The 23,798-nt window shown below is 43.8% G+C and overlaps 1 protein-coding gene across 1 annotated transcript in view; it reads right to left on the bottom strand.

Moving 5' to 3' along the window:
* Nucleotides 1–23,798, bottom strand: part of PHEX (phosphate regulating endopeptidase X-linked) — a 1,559,577-nt gene that overhangs the window by 602,916 nt on the left and 932,863 nt on the right. The window contains exon 12 of the mRNA XM_069204739.1: nucleotides 20,229–20,330. Coding sequence (XP_069060840.1) covers nucleotides 20,229–20,330 — 102 coding nt within the window. The remainder of the gene's footprint in view (nucleotides 1–20,228; nucleotides 20,331–23,798) is intronic.

Here is a 23,798-nt window from a genome sequence, read left to right as displayed (position 1 = left end):
GCACAAGGTGTAAATACCACAAGGTACCCACTATAAGCCAGGCCAGCCTCCTACAAATATGGAAATAGACATCCTGCAAGTCCAACACTTCCATCCATTCTGCTGGGTCCAGGGTAGAGAGACGCTGAGCCAGAGTGAGCACTTTGAACTTCTCCTTCTTGAGGAAGAGATCGAGGGACCGAAGGTTCTAGGATAGGACGGAGGTCCTTGTCCTTTTTGGGTACTAGAAAGTAGAGGGTATAACAACCACAACCTACTTTTGGCACAGAGACCCTCTCTATAGTTCCCTTGGTCAAGAGAGCTGTAACCTCCTCGCAGACAAGTGGCAGGTGATCATCCGTCATCTGATCATAGGATGGTGGCCTGGATGAAGGGATACACTCAAGAGTAGGGAGTAGCCCCTTCGGACTATTTGCAAAACCCAACTGTCTGATGTGATTGACTGCCATCAGGGCAGGTGGTAGTGAATCCTGCCTCCGACTGGACCCTGGAAGGGAAGCATCAGACTATGAAGGATTGGAGGCCGCGGCAGAGAGGGTGCAGTGGACTGGCTAGACCGCTGGCTCCAGACTGAGGGGGGGCGGGAGTAGCTGTGATGCCCAATGACCAGGCTGTAGCCCAGGACTCCTTAAAAAGCTTGGGAGCCAAGTCTGCTTTGTCTCCAGAGAGATGGGTGCCATCAAAGGGCATGTCCAGAAAGGTGGATTTGACATCCCTCGAAAAGCAACCAGGCGTGGCCCGGTTAAGGCCACCATTGATCTGCCTAGTCAGTCGGTTGTATCCAGCCCACATCGTATTGTGAACACTGCTGCATCTCTCCCATCAGCAACAACTTGGGAGAGAATGGCCCAGGCCTCCTCCAGAACCTGTTGCAACTCCTGCTCAACCTTGTCCCATGAAGTATGGGTGTAATGGCCCAAAAGACATGTTCACGGACCGCAATGCCAGACAGGAGGAAGAAAACATTTTCTTCCCAAGTTAGTCCAGCCTCTTGGATTCTCTATCCGGGGGTGTGGAAGGCAATGCGCCTGAGGACATGGAGGCTTGGATAAACTAGCTCTCAGGGGTTGGGTGTTGCATCAGGAACACTGGGTCATTTGGATCGAGTCTATGGCGGAGGGTGATTGTCCTGTTCAAAGGACCACTTGTGCTGGGTTTAGACCAGGCCCCCCAGCAGGACATCATTAAGGGTATCAATAAGGGGCTAAAGGGGTTCAGATGATGAAGCCCCAGGCTGAAGCACTTCTGTCAGGAGGTTAGTCCTGACTGCCACCTAAGGCAGCTCGAGGCCTAGGACCTTGGCTCCTCTCTGCGCACGACCATTGAGGAGGATGTTCCTCCTTTGTAGCCACTGTAGAGGGAAAAAGTATGCCAGTGTCAGGGGAAGTGTCCAGATGACTGACCTCAACCTGGTCCATCCGCCAGTCCATGGCATCATCTAGCTGGGATTCTAAAGAGTCCAGTGACCCCTCCTAATCCTCATCATACCTCAACCCAAGAGAATGAGGGTCAAGATCTAGGGAGCAAGGTCCCTGTCAAAGTTGGAATCAGCGTCATGTCAGAGTGGGCACGGGCTCCATGGATGCTTAAGGATGGTTTGACCGAAGCCGGTTTGGATCCAGTAACGGATCCATGGGTCCCCCTGGAGCCAAAGCCACTGGTGTGAAACGTGAAGGGGTCCTTGCCAACCACGTGGGGCCCAAGGACGTCCCAGCAGAGTCAGACTGCCCAAACATGAGACGTATGTCCTCATAAAACTCTCAGACCTGGGCAGGAGTTGGTCCGGCTACCGGAAACTTGGGGAGGTGTGGAGCTGACCCAGACACAGGCTCCAAGGACAGAGGCCTGGAACGACAACGCTCCTTTTCTCTCCTCTCATCAGCCAACAGGGTGAAGTCGAAAAACACGTATTCTTCTTTGACTTCTTCTTGTGCCTCGACTTACCTGACAGTCTCAAGGACTTGGAGTGGGATGATGATGAATGGAGCTTCACAACCGTCCTTGGGATCCTCTGCTCAACCGAGATCTAGCACAACGCGGAGTCAAGCAAGGAGCTTTAGGGACCGTTCCATCAAAGCTTTTGGACTCATGGCCTGGCACTTGGAGCATGACTTTGTGTCATGGTCGTGCTCCAGGAACCACAAGCACATGAGGTGTGGATCCATCATGGACATCGTCTGATGACAGGATCCACAGTACTTGAATCCAGCCTTACGTGACGATATCTTGAAGCAGTAGTACTGAAGACACTCAAAAATCTTTGAAAAAAAGACCAGTCAAAAAGTGACAGAGGGGTAGCTCTTCTTTGGATCAGCACTGGCTGGTGCAGGAAGACAAGAACTGATGTCAGCACGCTGGGTTGGCGCTTATATAGGTCACGCAATGTCATATCTGGCGTGCACACCTACAAAGACGGACACCACCTGACGGGACGCTAGGGTACTGCTCGAGGAAAGTCTTTAGATCCAGACTCAAGCCTCAGGAGAATTCTAAGGTAAGGAATCTGCAACTAGAAGTCTCTATCAGACTAGCTTAATCTAGATGACTTTAAATTGACTTAATGCTTGTAAGTGCTGAACAGCACTTATTTTCCATACAACAGGTGATTCTTCTGATGTTTTTGTATTGTTTTTCTTGAATGTTTAGTTCTGCTTATGTTAGTTTCTTTGTTGAATTCTCTTTATGACTGTGAGTTTTAGCTTGTAATGAAACCCCTTTATTTGGGACAGGAGTTTTCCTTATGTGGCTAGATTGATCCTACTGTTACTTTAAACATGATTTGCTGTGAAATGTAATGATGTGTTTCCACACCCTTATGCTGGGCCCAAAGATGTATTGACATTGTCAAGCATTGATCCATGCAAGAAAAAAATGCTCCATCACCAGGGTGCACTTGAGTTGTAAGTTCAACTTTCTCAAAGGCAGCTGAGAGGTCCAGCAGTATCAAGGGTGATTGCTATCTGTGGTCAGAAGGGTGTCATCTATGATGTGTAAGGTAGCGGTCTCTGTGCAGCCTGTGATCTGAAGTCAGACTGTTACTTGTGCAGAAGTTGGTTACCTTAATACCTTCAAAGGTCCGTTTACAGTAGTGTAGGTGAAACATTGTGTGCATCTTTACCCTGTTGTGTTCTGTCATATGTTCACTTTACTGGCGCAAGACATTTTTAGTTGTGATTTATGGCTTTACTGCTTAATGTTTGGATATCTAAGTCTGTCATAAAATAACATCACAGTTCAATTCAGCAAAGGCCTTTGTTTGACGCTGTTATAATAACTTGCAGGAGTACATTTTTTTGTTCACAGTGAACGTTCCCCATTCCAATGAACATGCTGATGTTTTGTTACAAATATCTATTATACAATATTTGGCTGTGTATGTTTTCTTTAGGAAAGTGCTGATTGCAGCTTCAGAAGTGCATACGAATGTGAATGCTTCTGCTTCTTTAAAATACCAAGGCGGCCTTGCCTATGTCTGTTTATCTTTATTTACACTAACCTACAAAAGTGTAAATATTTAAAAAATCCACGTCTTGTGTTACTACGCATTAAACGGAAAAGGAAATAAATAGGCCTAAATATGATTGTAATAAGTGGTTTGAGGTTTGTGTTAAATCACGTTTTTTAGTTTCAACTTAAGTGCAGAACTTTGCAAGCTGCCTCCGAAATTTACTGGTAGGAGCAGCAAGTCGGAAAGAGCTACTTTAGCTAAGTGATCAGGACCCCTTGCCTACAGTGGCACTCTGCCATGGAACACTGCCCTGGGCCAACCGTCGAATTACTTCCTGTATAGACCGTTATTTTCCTGGAAAACCTTCTCTAAAAGATACACTATAAATGTACTGCGACATCCAAGATAGTCTGACTGCACAGAGGAATTAACTAATATCTTATGCTCTACTATATTTGGCAAATGGGATACTAAAACACATTTGGGTTGCCAAATCATTCAGATGTCATATATCACAAAGGTGTAAGAATATTAAACGTCCTGCAGCCGGTGCTCTCAAGGGTGTGAATTGAAGAGAAAAATACTGATTCTGGTAAAGCTCTATCAGATTTTAGATACAAACATGCCTTCGGATGCCTTTTATGTGAATCATCAAAACAGGGTTTGAAGCTATAATTTCTTTTTAGTGTGGATGACCTTTATGCTTAACTAGTGCAGTGAAATAAGGCAGTGCAGCTCCAAAGGGCTGTCTCAGTAGGGTGCCCAGCAGGGTGCCCTCAGCATGGGAGCAAATGAGGTTATAGGATTTCTCTTTGATGCTACACTCTGATACTTTGCTTCATCGGTTCTCAATGGCCAATACTTCAAGGTGACTATTACCTATTCAGCATTTCAAAGTGCACTTATGCAAAAAGAAAAGTTTGAAGAGAGAAAATAGACCTCATGACTATTAGCTGAATTGTTTCATCTGTAAAGTCTTTCAAACATGCGCTCTATGAGAGAGTAAGCAATGTTTTCTCATGTCCGTAATGCTAACTATGATAATATATAAGAGAATCTGGTGCTATCGCTGTAGTAATAAATATGTGTGTGTGCTTATGTGCGTGTGTTGTGTGTGCGTGGAATTGGGCCAGGCCGAGCTTAGTAGGAGTTGACCAGGCTCTGCACCCTACCTGCAGAAGGCTGACTGCTCTTGCTGTGCATGGCCAGGTCTTGCACCCAACCCGCCACAGGTGCCCAACTTCCACAGCACCCAACCTGGCCGGCACTATTTTTTTTAAGGATTCGCAGATCGTTTTAGGATTCATTAACATTCACAAACTCATGGCCCTACGTTGTACCTTTCATGGGTTCCACAAATCTGATTTCGGATTCGTAGTTACCACAAATCTTGTCAGAGAATCTCTTATCTACAAGTGATGAAAAAATTGAGTCCCCTTTTGCACCTGTAAATCAGTACCCGCTCACTATCATTGGTACTTACAGCCATATGATTCTTTATCATGCTGATTTTTCTATAAATCATGTGTAACAGAAGGATCGTAATCATTATAAACAACTCAGCAGACAATGTGTAAAATAGGGCAAAAGTTAGATAGTCCCAAATCCTATTTCATCACACACGCTAATCTATTAGCCTATTTATGACCCAAATCTAAATGTTGTTACCCATCCAATTTATATACAGCTGTATTTGTTTACTAAGCTTATAGTATCAGAAGGCATCTATAGTTTGCCTGCTTACCACATATTGTTATTGAGTCAAGCAGTTGGAATTCAAAAATTCAGTATCTCCACTCAGCAACCAGTCCATGTTTCAAACCTCACCTACCACATACCTCAAATACCTATATTGGCAATTATGGGCCTCATTACAGCCCTGGTGGTCTTTAGACCACAAGGGTAACGGTGGCGGCCTGACTGCCGCCAGAGCAGTGGTCCGACCGATTTGGTGGTGGTCTGACCGCCACATTATGACCGTGGTGGTTGTGCCACAGTTGGACCGCCAGCACCACCTGTTTACCTCCACAGGAGGGACTGGCAGTGCTGGTGGTCCAAATACTCCAGGGCAGCACTGCAAGCAGTGCCACCCTGGGGATTACAACCCCCGCTCCACTAGCTTTTAAATGGCGGTAGCACCACCATGTAAAAGCTGGCGGAGAAGGTGTACAGATGGCCCCAGGGGGCCCCTGCACTGCCCCAGCACTTTGCAAGGGCTGTGCAGGGGCTCCCATAGCAAGACCCCTCGTGCTGTTCACTGTTTTGCAGACAATGAACAGCGTGATGGGTGCTGATGCATCATTATCGCTGGTTTAATTATAAGCCGGCATCAATGTTGTGGGCTGTTTCCAGCTGGGCCAGTGGGTGGAAACTCTGTTTCCGCCCGCTGTCCGAGCAGGAAACTCTTAATGCGGCCTGCAGGAAGGTGGCCGCACTGGCGGCAACCTGACCGTGGGAGTTTGGTGGACGGCCCTTTCCGTCCGCCAAACTCATAGTGAACCCCTGTGTCTTTTGGAGTGTGGGGGGGGTTAGTTATTCTTGGCTCTTACTTTTTCTACAAAAATGTATTAACAGTGTTCCTTTAAAGAAGGATACAGATGTTTCAGAACCTAATACTACTTTTTGTCCTTCCTTCGTCTTTTTTAGGATGGATCTCTGCAAGGTCATCCTACTTTGAAGCTGCAGGTCCAAAGTGTGCATTAGACAAGTGAACATTTTCTTTCCACACCTTATTAGATCAAATTTATCAGAAAATAGGAGTTTCTAAATAGAAAACTAGGTAATTGAGCACACATTTGTTAGCATTTCTATTCAGTTAGCTTGCTGTCTAGCATTATACCTACTGCACAGATTCTCTAACAATAAATGCAGTCATATTTACATACAGTTAGGCAAGTCATTTATGCAACATACATTTTTACTATACTAAAGCCCTGGTACAACTAACAAGAAGGCTGCGCTGGGGGTCGTGAAATGTATTCACAAGTTGGGTCCTTTGGGCCACTTATATGGCTCTGAGAGGTCATGGTGTGCTCACCTTGTCTCTTATGTGACATTTCATTTTATTTTTCTTGATGTACAAAATGAGTCCAAGCTTCCACTAATGGCAAGCTGCAACACATTTTTCAAACTGTGGCCAGCAAATCAATGTGTCTGTGCAATCGAAGTGGATGATGGGTTGAAAAGCTCCCCTTTCCAATCAGATCCAAATAATTTTTAAAATTTCGGTTTGCAGGAGTCTGTGAAACCAGGTTAATTGATAACTACAGAACACATTTATATCAAACAAAGCAAAGCCACTTCCTTGAGTAAGATTCTACTTATATGCCAAGTTTGATGTAATTCTTTTCTACCTTTTTTATGTATTGAGGAACAAATAATCCTATAGGGGTTAAAATGGCAAATGCCACTTCTGGGACTCCCCTTTTTTGTCACTACTTGATAGATCTGCATTAAGCTTGCAATAAAGAACCCATTTTTTATTGGAAGTGTTTTCTATGTTCATAGAATGGTGGTAAATTAATTGGCAAAACAAAAAAACACTTTTTCAATGGAAAGTCTGACCTAACCATTATTACAGACATGCTATCACTGCCTGTTCATCTATACAGTATGTTTAAATCTCTCTCTCTCTCTTTCTCTCTCTCTCTATATATATATATATATATATAAACACATACATATATATATAGATTTATAGATATATATATATATAGCTATATAGCTATATAGATAAATATATATTATATACACTACTCTGTCATCAATAGAGTGTAGATAGTAGGGGTGGGTATTGAACTGTACTCTGCTGGTAAAGTTTGTGGAGTTTTAGTCAAAGTACGCCAACTACCGCATGGCTTATTTTATGAACGTGACTAGCCAACGGTAAGTTGGAAAGCAAGAATTGGTGTCCTCTAGTGTGATTTTTGGGCACTAGGAGGCAACCCGGCAAACTTTTCCTACCATGGGCAGTTGCGACTGTTCATATTGGGAAAGTTGCCACTCGATTAGAAAATCTACTCAAGCAGCGGTATAACCATCTTGAGCATCAGCACCCTCTGGCGAGCCGTGTGCTGCCATTAACGCTGACTTCTTAGCACAGAACAGGGCCCTGGAGTTAAAAATCTGCATGGGTCAATTTCTGCACCCTCACAAAACGTCACGGAATGTCCTGGAGTTTTTATGTAACTCCATGGAATTCCGCCCACCCCTAAAAGATAGGTCAGACTTCCCATAGGAGAGGCATTTTTTCCTAAAAACAATGGTACTGTTCGACAAATCTAAAAACAACTTTCAAACAAAAAGTTCATTCACTTTGGCTCATTCCTGAAAAGTTTCACCCAAACTAAGTGGTTGCCAAGAAAAGGGAGAGCTCTCTAAAGGATGACTTGATTTCCGATTTTAATTCCCATAAGAATGTTAACTCTCAATGTAAAAAAACAGCTGATCTGAATTACACAAATTCAGCAGAAAGTTAAAACTTTGGTGTAAATACATTCAGTAATTTTTGAGAGATTATTATTTATATAGGGGCTCATGATCGGCAAAAAGGAATTAATCAATGGAAGAAGTTACTGATATCAGGACTATTGTTGTCTATATGCACTCTCATTGCCCACTTTAAAAGGGATTGGGCAAAGCTAATTTGTTGGACACAACATGGACAATATTGGACTGAATGAGATGTCCTTGCGTCTTGATAATCAAATTAAAAAAAACATACAAGGGGTACATCTTGACCCCTAAGGGAATGTAGGACATCCCCTCCCTTGACTCGCTGGCCACAACATGGACATCATGTTCTGGAAGGCATTACAGGACTGGGGTGCCTGGTTCCTATTGAAATATATTGTAGTGAGGGTCACACATGAAGGGTGACAACAGACTGTAGCCACAATATAAACTGTTTGGTGGTCATACCATGCTAATTTTAGGAATTGTAGTGTGCTCTATGGTAACTTTACCCTCTGAAATATGCTGATCTACTGCTACTGAACCATGTTAGCAAGAGAACAGTTTTTTTCTCATTTGTTTCTAATCAAAGATATGGCATGTGCTCTAGAAGCTAAAATGAGAAAACATGTTTTATAAGTTCATGCTATCCTCCTAAGCCATGTGAGAAGAAAGTCTGATATTCTGAGTAAAACATGTACTTTCAATAGAAGCTGCAACTTGTCAATTTTCTACTGCAGCTTCACCACAGTGATCTAATGATCAACTAGAGCACTAACATTCTCTATTTATAACAAAAGTGAGGCAAACCTGAACGCCATCTTGATCAAATCAAAACTGAAAAACCAAAAGCATTTATTACAGAGGATACTGCATTAAGTGACGAAATACGGGTTTTTGCCATAGAATTTATGGTTACTGCTCTAGAAAGCTAAAATCATGACACATTGTCTATAAATTCCCAAATATCATTTCCATCCATATCTTAAAACATTTTGACAATGCAAAGTGAAATGTACTTCCAGCAACAGTCTGTCAGTTCCTTCCCTAGTAATTCCAGGCATAATGTATTTTCCAAGATGTTAAAAATAGCTAAATAGGGAGATGTTTGTAAAAGTACAGCATTTGCTTTCCACATTTGTTTACTGACCCTACCCATCTTCACAGTGGCTTAACAGCTCCCTGATTTTACAACCACAAAATATTAGGTAGACAAACTTTGGCTACATTTACAAGCCCCATGCACTGCTGGAGTGTCACTTTTTTATGCTCCAGCAGCACAAACTGTAGAACCATATCTATGACGCCATGCATAGCCACATTGTGTGGTTTTTCATGGCCTCATAGGTATGGAGTAAGGCAAGGTGGCACAAGTCACTGCGTTACCTTACCCTGCGCCAGGGAGGCATTCAATGGCCATTGCGGTGGCACTTCCTTTGCAACACCCATGGGTTTTGACCTAGTTCCAGATTTACAAGCACTTGTAAATCGGAAAATGCATCAAAATATTATGCCCTCCTCCCCACCGGGGAAGGCGAAACAAGGAGAAATATGTTTATTTCTCCTTTTTTTTCCTCTTTCCATGTGTGCTGCATTCTGCATCTACATGGATGATTTCTGTGCGGGAAGGTGTCCCCTTCTGGGTAAAAACAATCCTGCATTCAACAGACGCAACTTGCACCATGGCACAAGGGTGCCTACACTGGCGCTAGACAGCCAATAGGGCACCAGCGCAGGGGGAAAGAACAGAAATGAATCGTACTTCATAAATACAGTGCATCCCTGCACTTCTCTGTGGTGCAGGGCGGTGCAACAAGGTAACTTGCTGCAAAGGTAATTTACTGTGTTGCCCTGCACCACTATTCCCATAAATGTGCCCCTTTGTGTGCAGTGAAGGTTGACCACTAGGCAGGGTTGACCATAGGGTATGGCTGTGAGGCCAAGCCCTGCAGGCAACCCTCGCTCCACACTTGAGGTATACTGACAAGCACCAGGCACCACAGGTGTGTCATTGTGTGTGATGCACCACCGGCATACAGTACAGACCCATATCTACAAGGCCACACAAAGTCACTTTGTGTGGCTTTTCATGGCCTCGTAGATATAGTGTAAGGCAACACAGACAACTCACTGTGTTGTTGTCAGAGTCACCAGATCCTCGGGGTCTGTGCACGTTCCCAACACTTCCACAACAAGACAGCTCCAATACTCTGATTAGAATTGTCACAGAGTCTAAGAGAGTCCAAGTGGGGAAAAGGGGATTAGGAAGGGAACAGCTGGGAAGGAGACCTGTAGGATGCAAAAGGTTAAAACACACAATATCAAGATTATATCATATGAATCAGTACTAGATTATAACTCTAAGCATTGTCGTTCTGAAATCATAGACAACCTATGAATGGACTTAAAACAACTAGGCTTCAAGATTACTGGATACCTGAGAGGAAATCAAGGAATGGTTAAGTGCAATGTTCAGATTCAAACAGTATCTTTTGCATGAGGATCAAGGAAAGAAAAACATTATTATATACACTCTACATCACATCTAGAACTCTAGCATTTTGTTCTCTCAAAACTGTAGGAAAACAAGAATTGTGTACATTGTATACTTTCACAAAGATTGTAAATACCGTAGAATGATTGTGCACCATGAATAACATAAGTTAGACTTGAGAAATAAATCACACGTCTTGCTGGCTAGAAAAACACCTTGTGAATGCCATGAAGAGGTAGCACATTATGAGCACTGTGATATTAAACACAAGAAAAGAATCGCGCTTCCTGTCGATTCAAATGTCACCATGAAAATGCCAGAAAAAGTTAGCACACAATGAATAACATGAATTACACACAAGAATGAAATCACGCATCTCGCCAATTTGAATGCCACCATGTAAATGCCAGGAAATGGTAGCGCACAATGAACAACATGAATTACACACGGGAAATTAATTGCGCATCTCGCTGATTCGAATGCCACCATGTAAATGCCAAGAAATGGTAGCGCACAATTAACTGCATGAATTACACACGGGAAATGAATTGCGCGTCTCGGCAATTCGAATGCCACCATGTAAATGCCAAGAAATGGTAGCGCACAATGAACTGCATGAATTACACACGGGAAATGAATCGTGCATCTCGACGATTCGAGTGTCACCATATGAATGCCTGGAAATGGTACCGCACAATGAATATCAAGGGTTAAGACACGAGGAAAAGAATCGCGGGTCTTGCCGATTCGAATGTCACCATATGAATGCCTGGAAATGGTAACGCACAATGAATATCAAGGGTTAAAGCACGAGGAAAGAATTGCGCGTCTTGCCGATTCGAATGTCACCATATGAATGCCTGGAAATGGTAACGCACAATGAATATCAAGGGTTAAAGCATGAGGAAAGAATTGCGCGTCTTGCCGAGTCGAATGTCACCATATGAATGCCTGGAAATGGTAACGCACAATGAATAACATGAATTAAGCACGAGTAAAGAATCACGTGTCTAGCCGATTCGAATGTCAGCATGTAAATGCCCAGTAAACATCAAGCGCACTTTCACACACACAAGAGTCAAAAGATTTTATCAGGGTAATTAGGCCCAAGAACTCGAACTCCTTCGAGAACGGGATCGGGGGCCCAGCCCGACCTCCGTCTTACCGCCCTGATCAAGAATCACCAAGCGCAGTGAAAGGGCGAGATCTGGAAAATCCAAATAGGCCTCCGGAACAGGAGCTCAGGAAGTTGCTGCTGCTCTGCACCGGGACCTCTGAATAGTGAGCACGTGGAGCTGGGCTGGCTCCCTTTTATAGAGTTTAAGCCAAGCCCACCAACCACACCTAGGCATGCTGTAGGGAAGCTTCTAGAATGCCCTGGAAGGGGACCACACCCTGACACAGTCTGAAAGCCTGCAGCAGTAAATTACATGTGAATAGTATTTAAATGCATGCTGAACATAAGTCTTCAGGATGAAACTCTGCAATGCAAAAGGTTAAACAACATTATATCAGCACAATGCATAAATTATGTTAGCTTGAAATTGTTAGGTTTTTGCATTCTGGTCGCCCGTAGAGCGCGCACTGCCCTGATGTTGACAGTTGTCTTACACTGCATCAGGGAGGCATACCATGGGTGTTGCAGTGGGTGTTGGATAATGAACCTCTTAGGACATTAGATATTACCTCACGTATGACTCATGATATGTTAATACATTATTGTTCATGTGACTCATTAGATTTAATCAACAATATTGTCAAAATTACTAATGTGCTACCACGGTTCCCAGGGTAATATGTGAGGTCACTAACAGTACATGATGGGATGCAAGTTACAGTTAACTGTCTAAACTATATAGTGCCATATTTCTGTGATGTTTGGGTTTTTTAATGCTAGTTCTTGTCTCATTTCAACACCAAACTATAATATCACTCTATCTTTAGTTTTTTGGAGAGTATCTATATATATATATATATATATATATATAAATATGTGTGTATGTTTGTGTGCGAGTGTGTGTGTGTAACATGTGTAGCAAATGAACTATGCCACTTTAGCAGCAGTCCTGCTGGTCTCACAACTGCTTGAAAAAGAAACATTTAAAAATTATCTGGATGACAATAGAAATGTGGTCTAATTTGATCAGGCTGCTGGTCCACAGGTCAGATCATATTGAGAATAGTATTGAATGATTCCATGGGATGACTGAACAGGGAGAAACTAGAACCACTGTTCCACCAGATATATCACATTCAGAGTTTAGAAAAGGAATTGAGGGGGAGCTGGAGGCCCCCAAAATTGTCAACTATCAAGCAGCCTGTCCATCTGTACAAGGGGGAGAAGCACTGCAAGACTTCTGCCCGTGACCAAGACTAGAGGCTAAGGCCTGCCAGTATCCCAGATGGGTAGGTGACATCACGCAGAGACATCCAAGCCCACCTGACTCTGGAGCCTGGAGCACCAGGCCTGCCTGCCAAGACCAGTTTGTCCAGTGGGGAAGAGGAAAGAGCTGGAGGGAGAGAAGTCCAGTGCAGGACCCTGGCAATTAGATTCCTGTAGCCAGGTGTGAGGAGACGGCTGCTGCACCCAGCAGGCTGTCGGGGGGGAGCCATGAAGAATACTGGTGTGCAGACCAGGCCTTAGCCCGTGTGCTGAATGAAGTCAGTGACCCTGTATGCCAGGTGGGGCTGTCATGAAGATTACTGTTGTGCCAATTGGGTCATAGTCTGTGTGCAAAGTCAGGTTGGCAACCCTGTATGGCCGGTGGGGCCACAGTGAAGATGACTGCTGTACCAATTGGGTTGTAGCCCATGTACAAAATAAGGTTGGTGACCCCTTATACCAAGTGGGGTCACCGAAAAGGACAAGGACTGTGGCTGAGTTCAAGCTATCATCGTGAGGCAAGCTGCCATCGTGACCAGTACAGGCCCAGCCACAAATGAGGATCGGAACTGAAGGGAACTACCACACCACACATGTGGAGGATCAAAGGAACTTACTGTCGCACCATAGGAAGCGCTGTGGATGCCTATTTACTGCGTTGGCCAAACCATGACTGCTTCTCACCAACAGGAGCTCCTGCTGATCTCCACAGAGACTCTGGTAGCACCATCCTTGCAGGAGCAGGTAAGACTGATTCAGGGGAACTTTTGTTGCTTCCTAGAACTTTGGGAACCAAATCACTTTTGACCTTCATCAGTACTGGAGTGGGGTTCCTGAGGCTTAAACTACTAGTGGCGCCTAACCAGAAGTTTGCCTATAATGAAAGGGTAATAACCACGAATACTAGGAACAGGGAAGTGGGATTGAGGGACCTTATCGTTGAGCACTAGATGCCTGAACTCAGGGCACTGTGTGTATTGTTTGTGTACACAATATTTCCCTGTTTATATATAGATACTACTTTTGTCATAAAACTATTTGACTGGCCAATTATTTATTGTCGCTACTTACTGTGCTGTGATTTGTGAGCCAGTGTTCAACCCCCTGTATTTATGTCCCCATCGAGAAGCTTTGGACTGCTCGACCCGCACTATCTCAGAAAGTCAAGTGATGAAGAAGTACCAGGCCCAGTTGCTCAGAATCCATAGTAGGTCGGGCCCATGGACACCAGGAGTAAAAGGCCTCAGAGTCCACGCCTGGTTTCATTGGGTCATACTTGCTGAGCGGGGTTCTGACAAATGGCTACTATCCTAATCATATGCAACAAAATCACACGCATTAACTTGGGAGCCTTCTCCTATTTTAATGTTTCCTTCTTGAGGACACTATTTAAAAGAAGGTCTGGTGAATTTTTTTGATTTTTTGATTCCATAAAATATGTGTTAGGAACTTAGGAATCCTTTACACCCTTTCTACAAATATGTGTGAGACATTTAGGAATTCTTTTCACTCTTTCCACTCCCCACTGCCAGATCCAATAGCGTCCTCGCACACTATCTTCCTAGTTACCTCTTTTTCATTCACAATGGTTACAGATCTGCATGTGGTATTTAATTTTGAGGGTGTGTTTGTAACAAAGACATTATTAGCATGAGAGACCATAATAAGTGGGCATATGTATGAAGCATTTTTTCCATCTCGCCGTTTGTAACTTAAAAAATGTTTTTTCTATGAACCAAAGCAAAATCCAACTCAGTAACTTGTTTACCGAATCGCATTTTGTTTTGGGGTTTGGTATTAGGAAGGGTCGTGTTTAAGGTGCCCCTTCTTAATATCGAATTGTACTGGCATGTAGGAATGTTTTGCGACCGTGAATGCAGTCGCAAAACATTCACAGTTACCACAAACTTCAAGTTGGTGGTAAACCATTCGTAAACACCTTCCATTCACAAAGGGGAAGGGGTCCCTGAAGACCCCTTCCAATTTGTGAATGGAAGCATAAATATTTTTTCAGAGAAGGTAGTGGTCCCAGGGACCACTGCCTACTCTGAAAAAATGAAGAGAAAACTTCATTTTTTTGTTTGAAATGCATCCTGTTTTCCTTTCAGAAAAACAGACTGCATTTCAAAGAAAAAACATGTCTCTGACTGCTTTTAAGTAAAGCAGTCACTGATATGGTGGTCTGCTGTCCCCAGCAGGTAACCATCCCTGTGAGTGCGGCCATTCCCAATGGGGTCGCAAATTGCGACCTACCTCATGAATATTGATGAGGCAGGTCATTGCGACCACATTGGGAATCACTAAGGGCCACATGGACGAAGCATTTTGCACATCACAAATGGCGAATCGGGCCGTTTGCGACGTGAAAAATGCAATCTGGGATGCACAGACCCATTTTTGCGATTCGGTAATCTATTTACCGAATCGCAAAAAGGGTTTGCAAGTCATAATTAGGAAGGGGTGTTCCCTTCCTCACTGCGAATCGCAGTCCCATGTATGACTGTTTTGTGAGCGCGAATGCATTCGCAAAACAATCACAGTTAGCACCAGTTTCAAACTGGTGCTAACCCATTTGTAAACGGGAAGGGGTCCCCATGGGAAACTTTTCATTTATTGTTTTTGAAATGCATCTTGTTTTCCTTTAAGGAAAACGGGCTACATTGAAAAAAATAATGTTTTGTTTAAAAGCAGTCACAGATATGGTGATCTGCTGTCTCCAGCAGGCCACTATCTCTGTGAGGGCGGCCATTCCCAATGGCGTCGCAAATTGCAAGCTATGTCATTAATATTCATGAGGTAGGTCATTTGCGACCCCCTTGCAAATCGCAAACAGTGTCATTGACACTGTTGTGCATAAGGTTTTGCGACTCACAAATTGCGAGTCACAATACCTGTATTTCGTACACGTGACCCTAAATGTGTCTGAGACACATTTGTACATTTCATTTTGTGAGTCTCTAATTGCTACTCGCAAAAAATGCAATTAGAGACTCACAAAATGAAATGGACATACATTTGGCCCATTATGTTTAAATGGATTATGTGATTAATTCACTAAAACCTAAAATCATATTTAGCAGCTAAAACACATCGTCATGGGCAAATTTTGAATTAATGGCATCTCATCCTAAACCGGTGATATGGAGTTCAATGCTTTATTATTATTAAATACAATACAACTATGAGACAGGAATTGATTTACAGCTGCCTCAGTGATATTAAAGATGTCTTTAAATGTTTGTTATATTCACAAGTGAATCGTGCTGAATGCCACCCAACTCTGTACACTTCGCAAATTCTCCAGTGATCTTAACAGATCGAGACCCTTGCCTGCAGCTTTAGTCTAAAACTGATGGGAGGCACTTTAAATATTAGATATGACACAGTGGCATTACAATGTATCCCCTGGAAATGCAGAGGTGGAGTATTTCACGGGGTCAACTCCATTCCGATCACTGCCCTATCCTCCTAAAACCATGAAATGGAAACATTGCAAATGAAATGATGTCGAGCAAAACAAATCCCAACATCAATACTTTTAAGAAATGTGAGTGTGATTTACGTATCCCTTTATGTTAATTTATTTAGTGTGAGTTTTGTATAGCGCTACATGTCAGATTTCAGTTACTTCGGGTCATAGGAGTGCTGGCAATATACAGATACGGAAGAGACAAGAAAGGTTGAAGTCTGAACATACAGGCACATCATATGTGATTGGGTTCAGGAGCCAATGAGGGGCTGATATTCCAAAGTCTGGAGCCTTGTGCTCCCAGGGATCTGTGAGTACAAGGCACGCCTCTGTGTTGATGATTGTGATGGATTTAATAGGCAGAAATTGATCACAACTTTCTCACTGAGGTGTAGCTTGTGGTCTATTTCTGCGGGTAAGCCGGGCCTTTACTTCTGTAGGCCACCAGGACAACACAAAAAACATTTAGGCACATATTTAAGAACCCCTAGCGCCTCTTTGCGCCACATTAGGGTAATTTATCGTACGCTAATGAGGACCAACGAAGCAAAAATTGATGCACCATATTGATAAAGTGGCACAATGCATGCATTGCACCACTTTGTAACCCCATGTGCTACATTATGCCTGAGCCAGGCATAATGTATGCAAGGGGGGCACTCCCCCATTAGGGGGGGCCGACAAATGACACAAAGAAATCTAAAACACTTCTTTGTTTTATTTTTTCTGGCCATTCTTTTAACAGTGAGGTTGAGTCCGCCCAGGTGGCATTGCCCTACCTGGGTGGGGCTAGGTGGTCAAATGATGAAGCATGACACTATATAGTGTGTGAGACCACCTAGTCCGTAAAGGAAACACCCCCCATCATCACTTCACGACCCTTCACAGCACCAATACACCATCCACTCACCTAGTGAGGTTAAGGAGCACCAGGAAATTTCCCCTGGGTGCAGCTCCTCATTATAAGTGAACCCCATACCTTTTTGTGTTACTGGATACTTTCAACAGGAATTAGGCTGAAGAAAGCGATTGTTGATAATGCTGATTCTCAGCACACGCAATTAAAAAAATGATTGGCCTATCAGCTGTGGCAGGCTATCTGCTCTACCTGTGATATAGCTCGATTCCATCAGTATACCTTACTAGGGAATAATCCTAGCCTTTTATTTTCACTGCAAGAAAGATGTTCTAGCTGCTGGGGACATGCTAACATTCAGAGTTTGGGTGATTTAAGAATGGAATGTTTGTATTTTTTTCCGCTTTGAGTCATGACTATAAAATTGGGGCCTTCTGCTACTGGCAACTAAGTACATTTGTGCAGCAGCTGCCGGACTGTGAAGTCAGTGTGAACCATAATGAGTTAATGGATTGCTTTATTTAAATTAAGAAATACTGTTACATACATGCCTTCCACTGGATTCTCGGGCATCAGGTGGGCATGGGTAATAGATTTGAGCTGTTTACTGCTAAATGATGTTGACGTCTGCAGTGTAAAGGTATCTATGTCTGAGATACTTTACACTATTAAGTTGTCACAGTGGTGCTCTAAACGTCTCACTAAAGTGCACTCCTTAAAAAAATAAATGACACATTTTAAACTCTCCTTAAGCTGTACAAATGGGGCATGCATGAAACATCTGCATGTTTCGGTGTGGGGTTTTAGAGACAGATAGGGTGCATATTTTTTCAACCTGCCATCCTATCTCGCAGTTTTGGCATAAATCGTTTGCACTAATAAATCAATTGTGCACGATGAAAAAACAAAGTGGCATGTGGGAACGCCCCTGACGTTCAGGAGGAGGTGCCGGTGCCTTTTTCTTTTAAATTAGCATTGCAAGACTCAAGATTGGTCGCTCCTGGCTGCAAATGGAAGCTCCGGATCCTTTAACAGGGTGGTGGGAGTTAATATTCCTTTGTGGACTGGAGCTTGCACTTATTGAGAACCGCCCGATTCGCCACAAGCTAAGAAAAAATTTGGAACCGGTCAAGGGTGCCCATTTAAATCTGATATCTGGCTGCGATGGGATTGTGTGACGTATGTATATAGGCTCAAGGGACCCTGGTTTTTCCTGTTAGTGAATGATTTATTTAGTTATCGGTTTTATTCACTATTATTTATTGTATTCCTGTATGCCCGATTGTTCCCCAATGTGTACTATTTATTTGTTTTGTTTTTTTACTGGAAATTATACTGCCTCTGCGCTATTTTGGTGGAAGGTAATCCTCAATTTGTACTTCTCAATAACAAAATAAATAATAATAATAATTATCATTATTATTATAATACAATAATATTGCTTAGTTCAGTGTGAACGTTCTGAACTAGGCAGACGTGATAAGACTCTTAGATATCTGGTATAGAAGAACAGCGGGCTCGTTATCTATGATTCCAAAGCTTTTTCTGCAGACATTATCCACCAGCTCGTAAACCAGCGAAACCGTGTGAGGAGACCTCAGTAGTTTAACTGAGTACATTTCTGCAGTTGGTAAAACTGGGCTTACAGCCGGCATTCACAGGCCATGCAGAATCAGCCAGAGCACTATCTGACTCCTAATTGTGTTACTGTTGCTGAACATCATGCCTGATGAGTAGCTGGTAAGTCATTGAACGAAAGTAAAATAGCTAAATTATTCCTTCCGCCAGCTGTGAGTAACTCGTGGTCTGCAGTGCTTCAGTGATGTTTTAATAATGGTTACGGTTTTGTACAAGTGCTGGAGATCATGTCACTGATGAGCTGTTACAATGCCCTCAATATTAAATTGATAGTTGGCTGAGATCCATCGTCTATACTTCATGTCATCAGTTGTCTTTGTAGCTTCGTATCCTCAAAGAAGGCTGAAACTTTTTACTATGCATGTCAAGAGACCTGGATGTTTAGAAATTTAAAACACAAGTATGCTAGACTTTAGTCAGTATAGCCCTGTTCCTGACTACTTGGATGGCAAGTGATCCTGGCATGACTGACAGTGGCTGCACGTGATCCATGTTTTTTGAAGGAGCAGATTGTGGGGCTCATTATGAGTTTGGCTTTCTGACCGTCGGAGTGCCAGACCAGCAGGGGTGAGGCTGCCGCCGTTCTGACTACCTCACGCCCATCGTAATATGATGTTTCCACCGGGCTGACTGGCAGAAACATCGTGCTACGACATTTCTGCGGGTCAGACCGGCAGGAGCATTGCGACTGAATTGGCCTCCCCTCCCTGAAGGGAGCATAGGCCAACGCCATCGCACACCATCACCCTCTGCAGACAATGCAGATTCCGAGGGTGCTGGCAGGGGAGGTGGCAGTGGTCTCCTAGTGGTCCGACCACCAGGATTGTAATCCAGCAGTCGGACCGCTAGGGGTGGGGCGGTCTGGGTACCACAGCGAGTTTGGCAGTCTGAAGACCACTACACTCGTGATGAGGCCCTATATGTCTTGAATCTTGCATCTACCACTGGCCAAGCAATTAGATTGCACATTAGTTATCTACATGTAATGCATCCTGACACCTGTTCTTAGCATATATATTGTGATTATTATTGTAAATGTTCTTATGTAAAGCTCTCTGTCATTCATTCGAGTATAGTTTGGGCTTCATAAAATTGCTATTAAAATAATAAATTGCCATAAACTGTCTTCTATTAAAATGGTGGCTCAGTAGGGGTAGCTTGAAGTGGATGGAGCTCTTAAAAGTATATCTGTAGTTATAGTAAACCACCCAAACTGATGACAAAAGGAACATCAACATGCTTAGCTATGACTTAATATGAAGCAGGTCCATTATTCGGCTCCTCAGTTCGCAAATCGTTTTATTCTCTCAAACACACTTTGCTGGGACATTCCTACAGATATAGGTTCCTAACAACTATTTGCATATTTGTCTTAATACCACTGGTCTAAATAAAACAGTAGAATGCAGCTAAGCCACAGGTCCCATGAAAAGATAGACAGCATCCTGTCACCCTGACTCCTTTACGTTTTTTGGTATTGGCCTGTACCTTTTCTTTGGCTTTCCTTTTTGTTGTTTCATCCATCCAATCATTGTCCTTCTCTAGCATGTCAATAAAGGCCCACCGAACACCCTCTGTCAGCTCTTCCATCTGAAAGGCAACAGTGAGAACTGATGAGATGCAAGACAACAAGTGGGCAGCATGCGTTCACATTTGAAATAAAATTGCAAGAGGCACAGATTTGAGGATTACACAGTTATGTTTTGAATTTTCTGATATCAGGCATAACAAAAAGGCAATGGGATTTCCAATCTTTAAGCACTGAAAAGAGGATAAGTTATTGACCTAAAGCCACCCCAGAGTTGTTCTATTGATTACCTACTCTGAAGGAAGGCAGATCTATTCATATCAACAGCTTCATTTATGGTTTGGTGGAAATGGTAAATATCAATATCCGGCAGAGGTAGCAAATCCAGAGGGGAATCTGCTTGTCAAATTTCCTGTATCATAAGGGTTGTATGATCAGGGAAACATTTTCCATTACCACCATTGCCTGGAGGCTAGGTCTTCACAATAATAAATATGTACAACCACCTCTAAATCAGGTCCAAAGTGCCACCCACGGTTACCCATGCCAACGTCACTAAGAGGTATTCATGCACCATCTTCAAACAATATGTACTATCTCTATAAACTGACCTCTAGCATTTTTATTTAGTGGTAAATGCTCTCATTTATTGTGTGTTATAGCGCCTTACAATATTTAGAGGTGACAACCTAAACATAAAATTATAGGAAACACATTACAACATTTTAAGATAGAATTAGTAAAATATATTGAATATATTTCTAAAAGTGCTACCGTCTGGTGTCTTATCACCGCTTTCTGGGTACTGTTGGTAGCCTCGTGCTAGACGCACTCTGCCAATTTCTTTGTTTAGTCTGTGCCACTTTCCCTGTGGCCCCCTTGTAGCATTTTCCCCTCTTTCCTTTGTTGCCTCATTGTAGCTGTTGTAGCAGTTTTTGTCTCCCTGTGTTTTATCTCCCTGTTGCCTCTCTCCCCCTGCCTCGCCCACTGCTTTCCCCACCTGCAACCAGCCAGCCCACCACTAACCAGTGCCCCTTCCACCCTAGGCCCTACTTAATAGAGGTAGCAGTGTGACCGTGCCACCGGCGTGTTGTAGGTGCACCAAAGGCAAGAATGTCTGTGCCCATCCATTCCTGGACCATGCCCAGTGCCTGGAACCCTGGTTTTCCCACCATCCACCGATACTCTGCCTCCGGATCCGGGACCTGGCTCCGAAGAATTGAGACAACAAATGCTGCGGCACACCTTTCCCCTGACACCGATGCCACTTCTCCTGTATTACCAAGGCCACTACCGGTCCCACACTGCCGGCCTCCAATCCAGAGAAACAACTTCACTGCCTACTGCTCAACGCAAAATCTCTTTGCAAACACGCCACTGAGGTATGTGATACCATAACCACCATAAACCCGGACCTAATGTTGATCACTGAGACCTGGTTCACACCCGCATCAGCCCCTAACATCACCTGCACTACCCTGCAAGGCTACTAGCTGATTCACAGAGAATGTCACAAAAAGCATGGAAGAGGCATCACCCTCATACATAAGGACAACCTCATATGCACCATCAATGAGGAAGAAATGACTCCCCTCATGGAACACCTTAATGTCCTAATCTGAACCAGTGTTAGAACCACCATCAGAGAAACCCTCGCTTACTGCCCCCCTTACCCGCCCGCCTTCTGCAAGGACATCACTGAGTCCATCTGCCCAATGGCCATTGACTCTAGACACTACGTCTTCTTGAGGGACCTTAATTTCCATCTTGATGACCCTAACGACCACAACTCCACCAACATCCTGGGCAACTTAAGCAACATCAGACTCAAATAACTAGTCACCAGCCACACTCACAACGCCGGACCCACCCTGGATCCCATTTTTACAGCCAGCAACAGGATCAAATTCTCCCACACAACAGAGTTAAAATGGACTGACCACCACATTGTACGCTTCACCATAACAAGCTGACCTGAGCCTTCCACCGCACCCCGACCTCTCTCACCACAGATAGGAAAAAATTACAGAGACTCAATAGACCACTACAAGCATCTCCAACAAACCCAATCCCGCCAGCAGCCCTCAGCAAGAGGCCCTCAAATTCTCAGACTGAATTCTCAACCGTGCTAACGAGGTCACCCCCACAAAGAACTCCAACACCAGAGAATCCAGCAAACCTGCCAACTGGTTCACACCCGAACTCTGCACACTCAAGAGAGAATGCAACAACTAGAAAGATGATTGTGCTTGAGCAAATACCCAGCAGAACCCTCCACAAATATAATCACTGCCTCAGAGAAGCAAGAAAGAACACCCTACTCAGCCGCATTCAGAAAAGGATCATCCGCTTCAAGAATTCTTCAAAATTGTCACTAGGGGCCAGATGTAGGTAAGTCCGAGTTTGCGACACACAATTTGCAATCCGCAAACGCAGATGCAGGATGGTGTCCCTGACACCATCTGCGAATTGCAAGGGGGTCGCAAAGACCCACCTCATTAATATTAATGAGGCGGGTCGCAATTTGCGACCTCCTTGCTATTCGCAGCACTCACAGGGATGGTGGCCTGCTGGAGACAGCAGACCACCATGTCTGTGACTGCTTTTTAATAAAGCAGTTTTTTTTGGTTTTTGTATTGCAGCCCGTTTTCCTTAAAGGAAAACGAGTTGCAATACACACGAAAAAATTAAACGTTTATGTTTAATTTTTTCAGAGCAGGCAGTGGTCCGTAGGACCACTGCCTGCTCTGAAAAAATGTTTTCAGAGCCATTCACAAAGGGGAAGGGGTCCCATGGGGACCCCTTGCCTTTTGCGAATGGGTTAGCACCCATTTAAAATGGGTGCTAACTGCGAATTGCTTTGCAACCGCGTTCGCGGTCACAAAGCAATTCTACATCGCGATGCGAATCGCAAATAGGAAGGGGAACACCCCTGCCTATTTGCGAGTCGCATTCCCATTTTGCGAGTCGGTAACCAGGTTACCAACACGGAAAATGGGAATGAGCACCGTGATGTTCGTTTTGCATGGCGCAAACAGCGAAATTAGCTGTTTGCACCATGCAAAACGCTTACTACATTTGGCCCAAAGTCTCCTACCCATCAGCCACCGAAAACACAATTCAGTCCTTCCAGACTCTCTGCAACACATTGACAGACTACTTCCACAAAAAAATTGCAGCCATGTACAGCAATTTTCACCCTCAACCCACCAGCATCGACGAGCTTCTGGCCCTACCAAACGATACCCTCAGCTACCTGATCACCAACTGGAAGCCACTATCTGTTAAGAAAACAGCAGCATTCATGAGCTCGACGCACTCCGGATCACCCAAATGACCCCTGACCCAATTACTTCTTCAACCTGGGTCAGAAAATGATCAGCAGCATCCTCAATCCCGTCCTCAACACCTTCATCATGACTGCCACCATCCCCAATGCCTAGAAGCACGCAAAGGTCAAACTGCTCCTGAAGAAACCGTCTGCCAATGCCAGTGAACTAAAAAATTACTGCCCGATCTTGCTGCTTCCT

Source organism: Pleurodeles waltl, chromosome 8, assembly GCF_031143425.1.
Source record: "Pleurodeles waltl isolate 20211129_DDA chromosome 8, aPleWal1.hap1.20221129, whole genome shotgun sequence".
NCBI lineage: Eukaryota > Metazoa > Chordata > Amphibia > Caudata > Salamandridae > Pleurodeles > Pleurodeles waltl.
The sequence above is the reverse complement of the archived record's forward strand: the minus strand, read 5'-3'. Positions and strand labels throughout refer to the sequence as shown.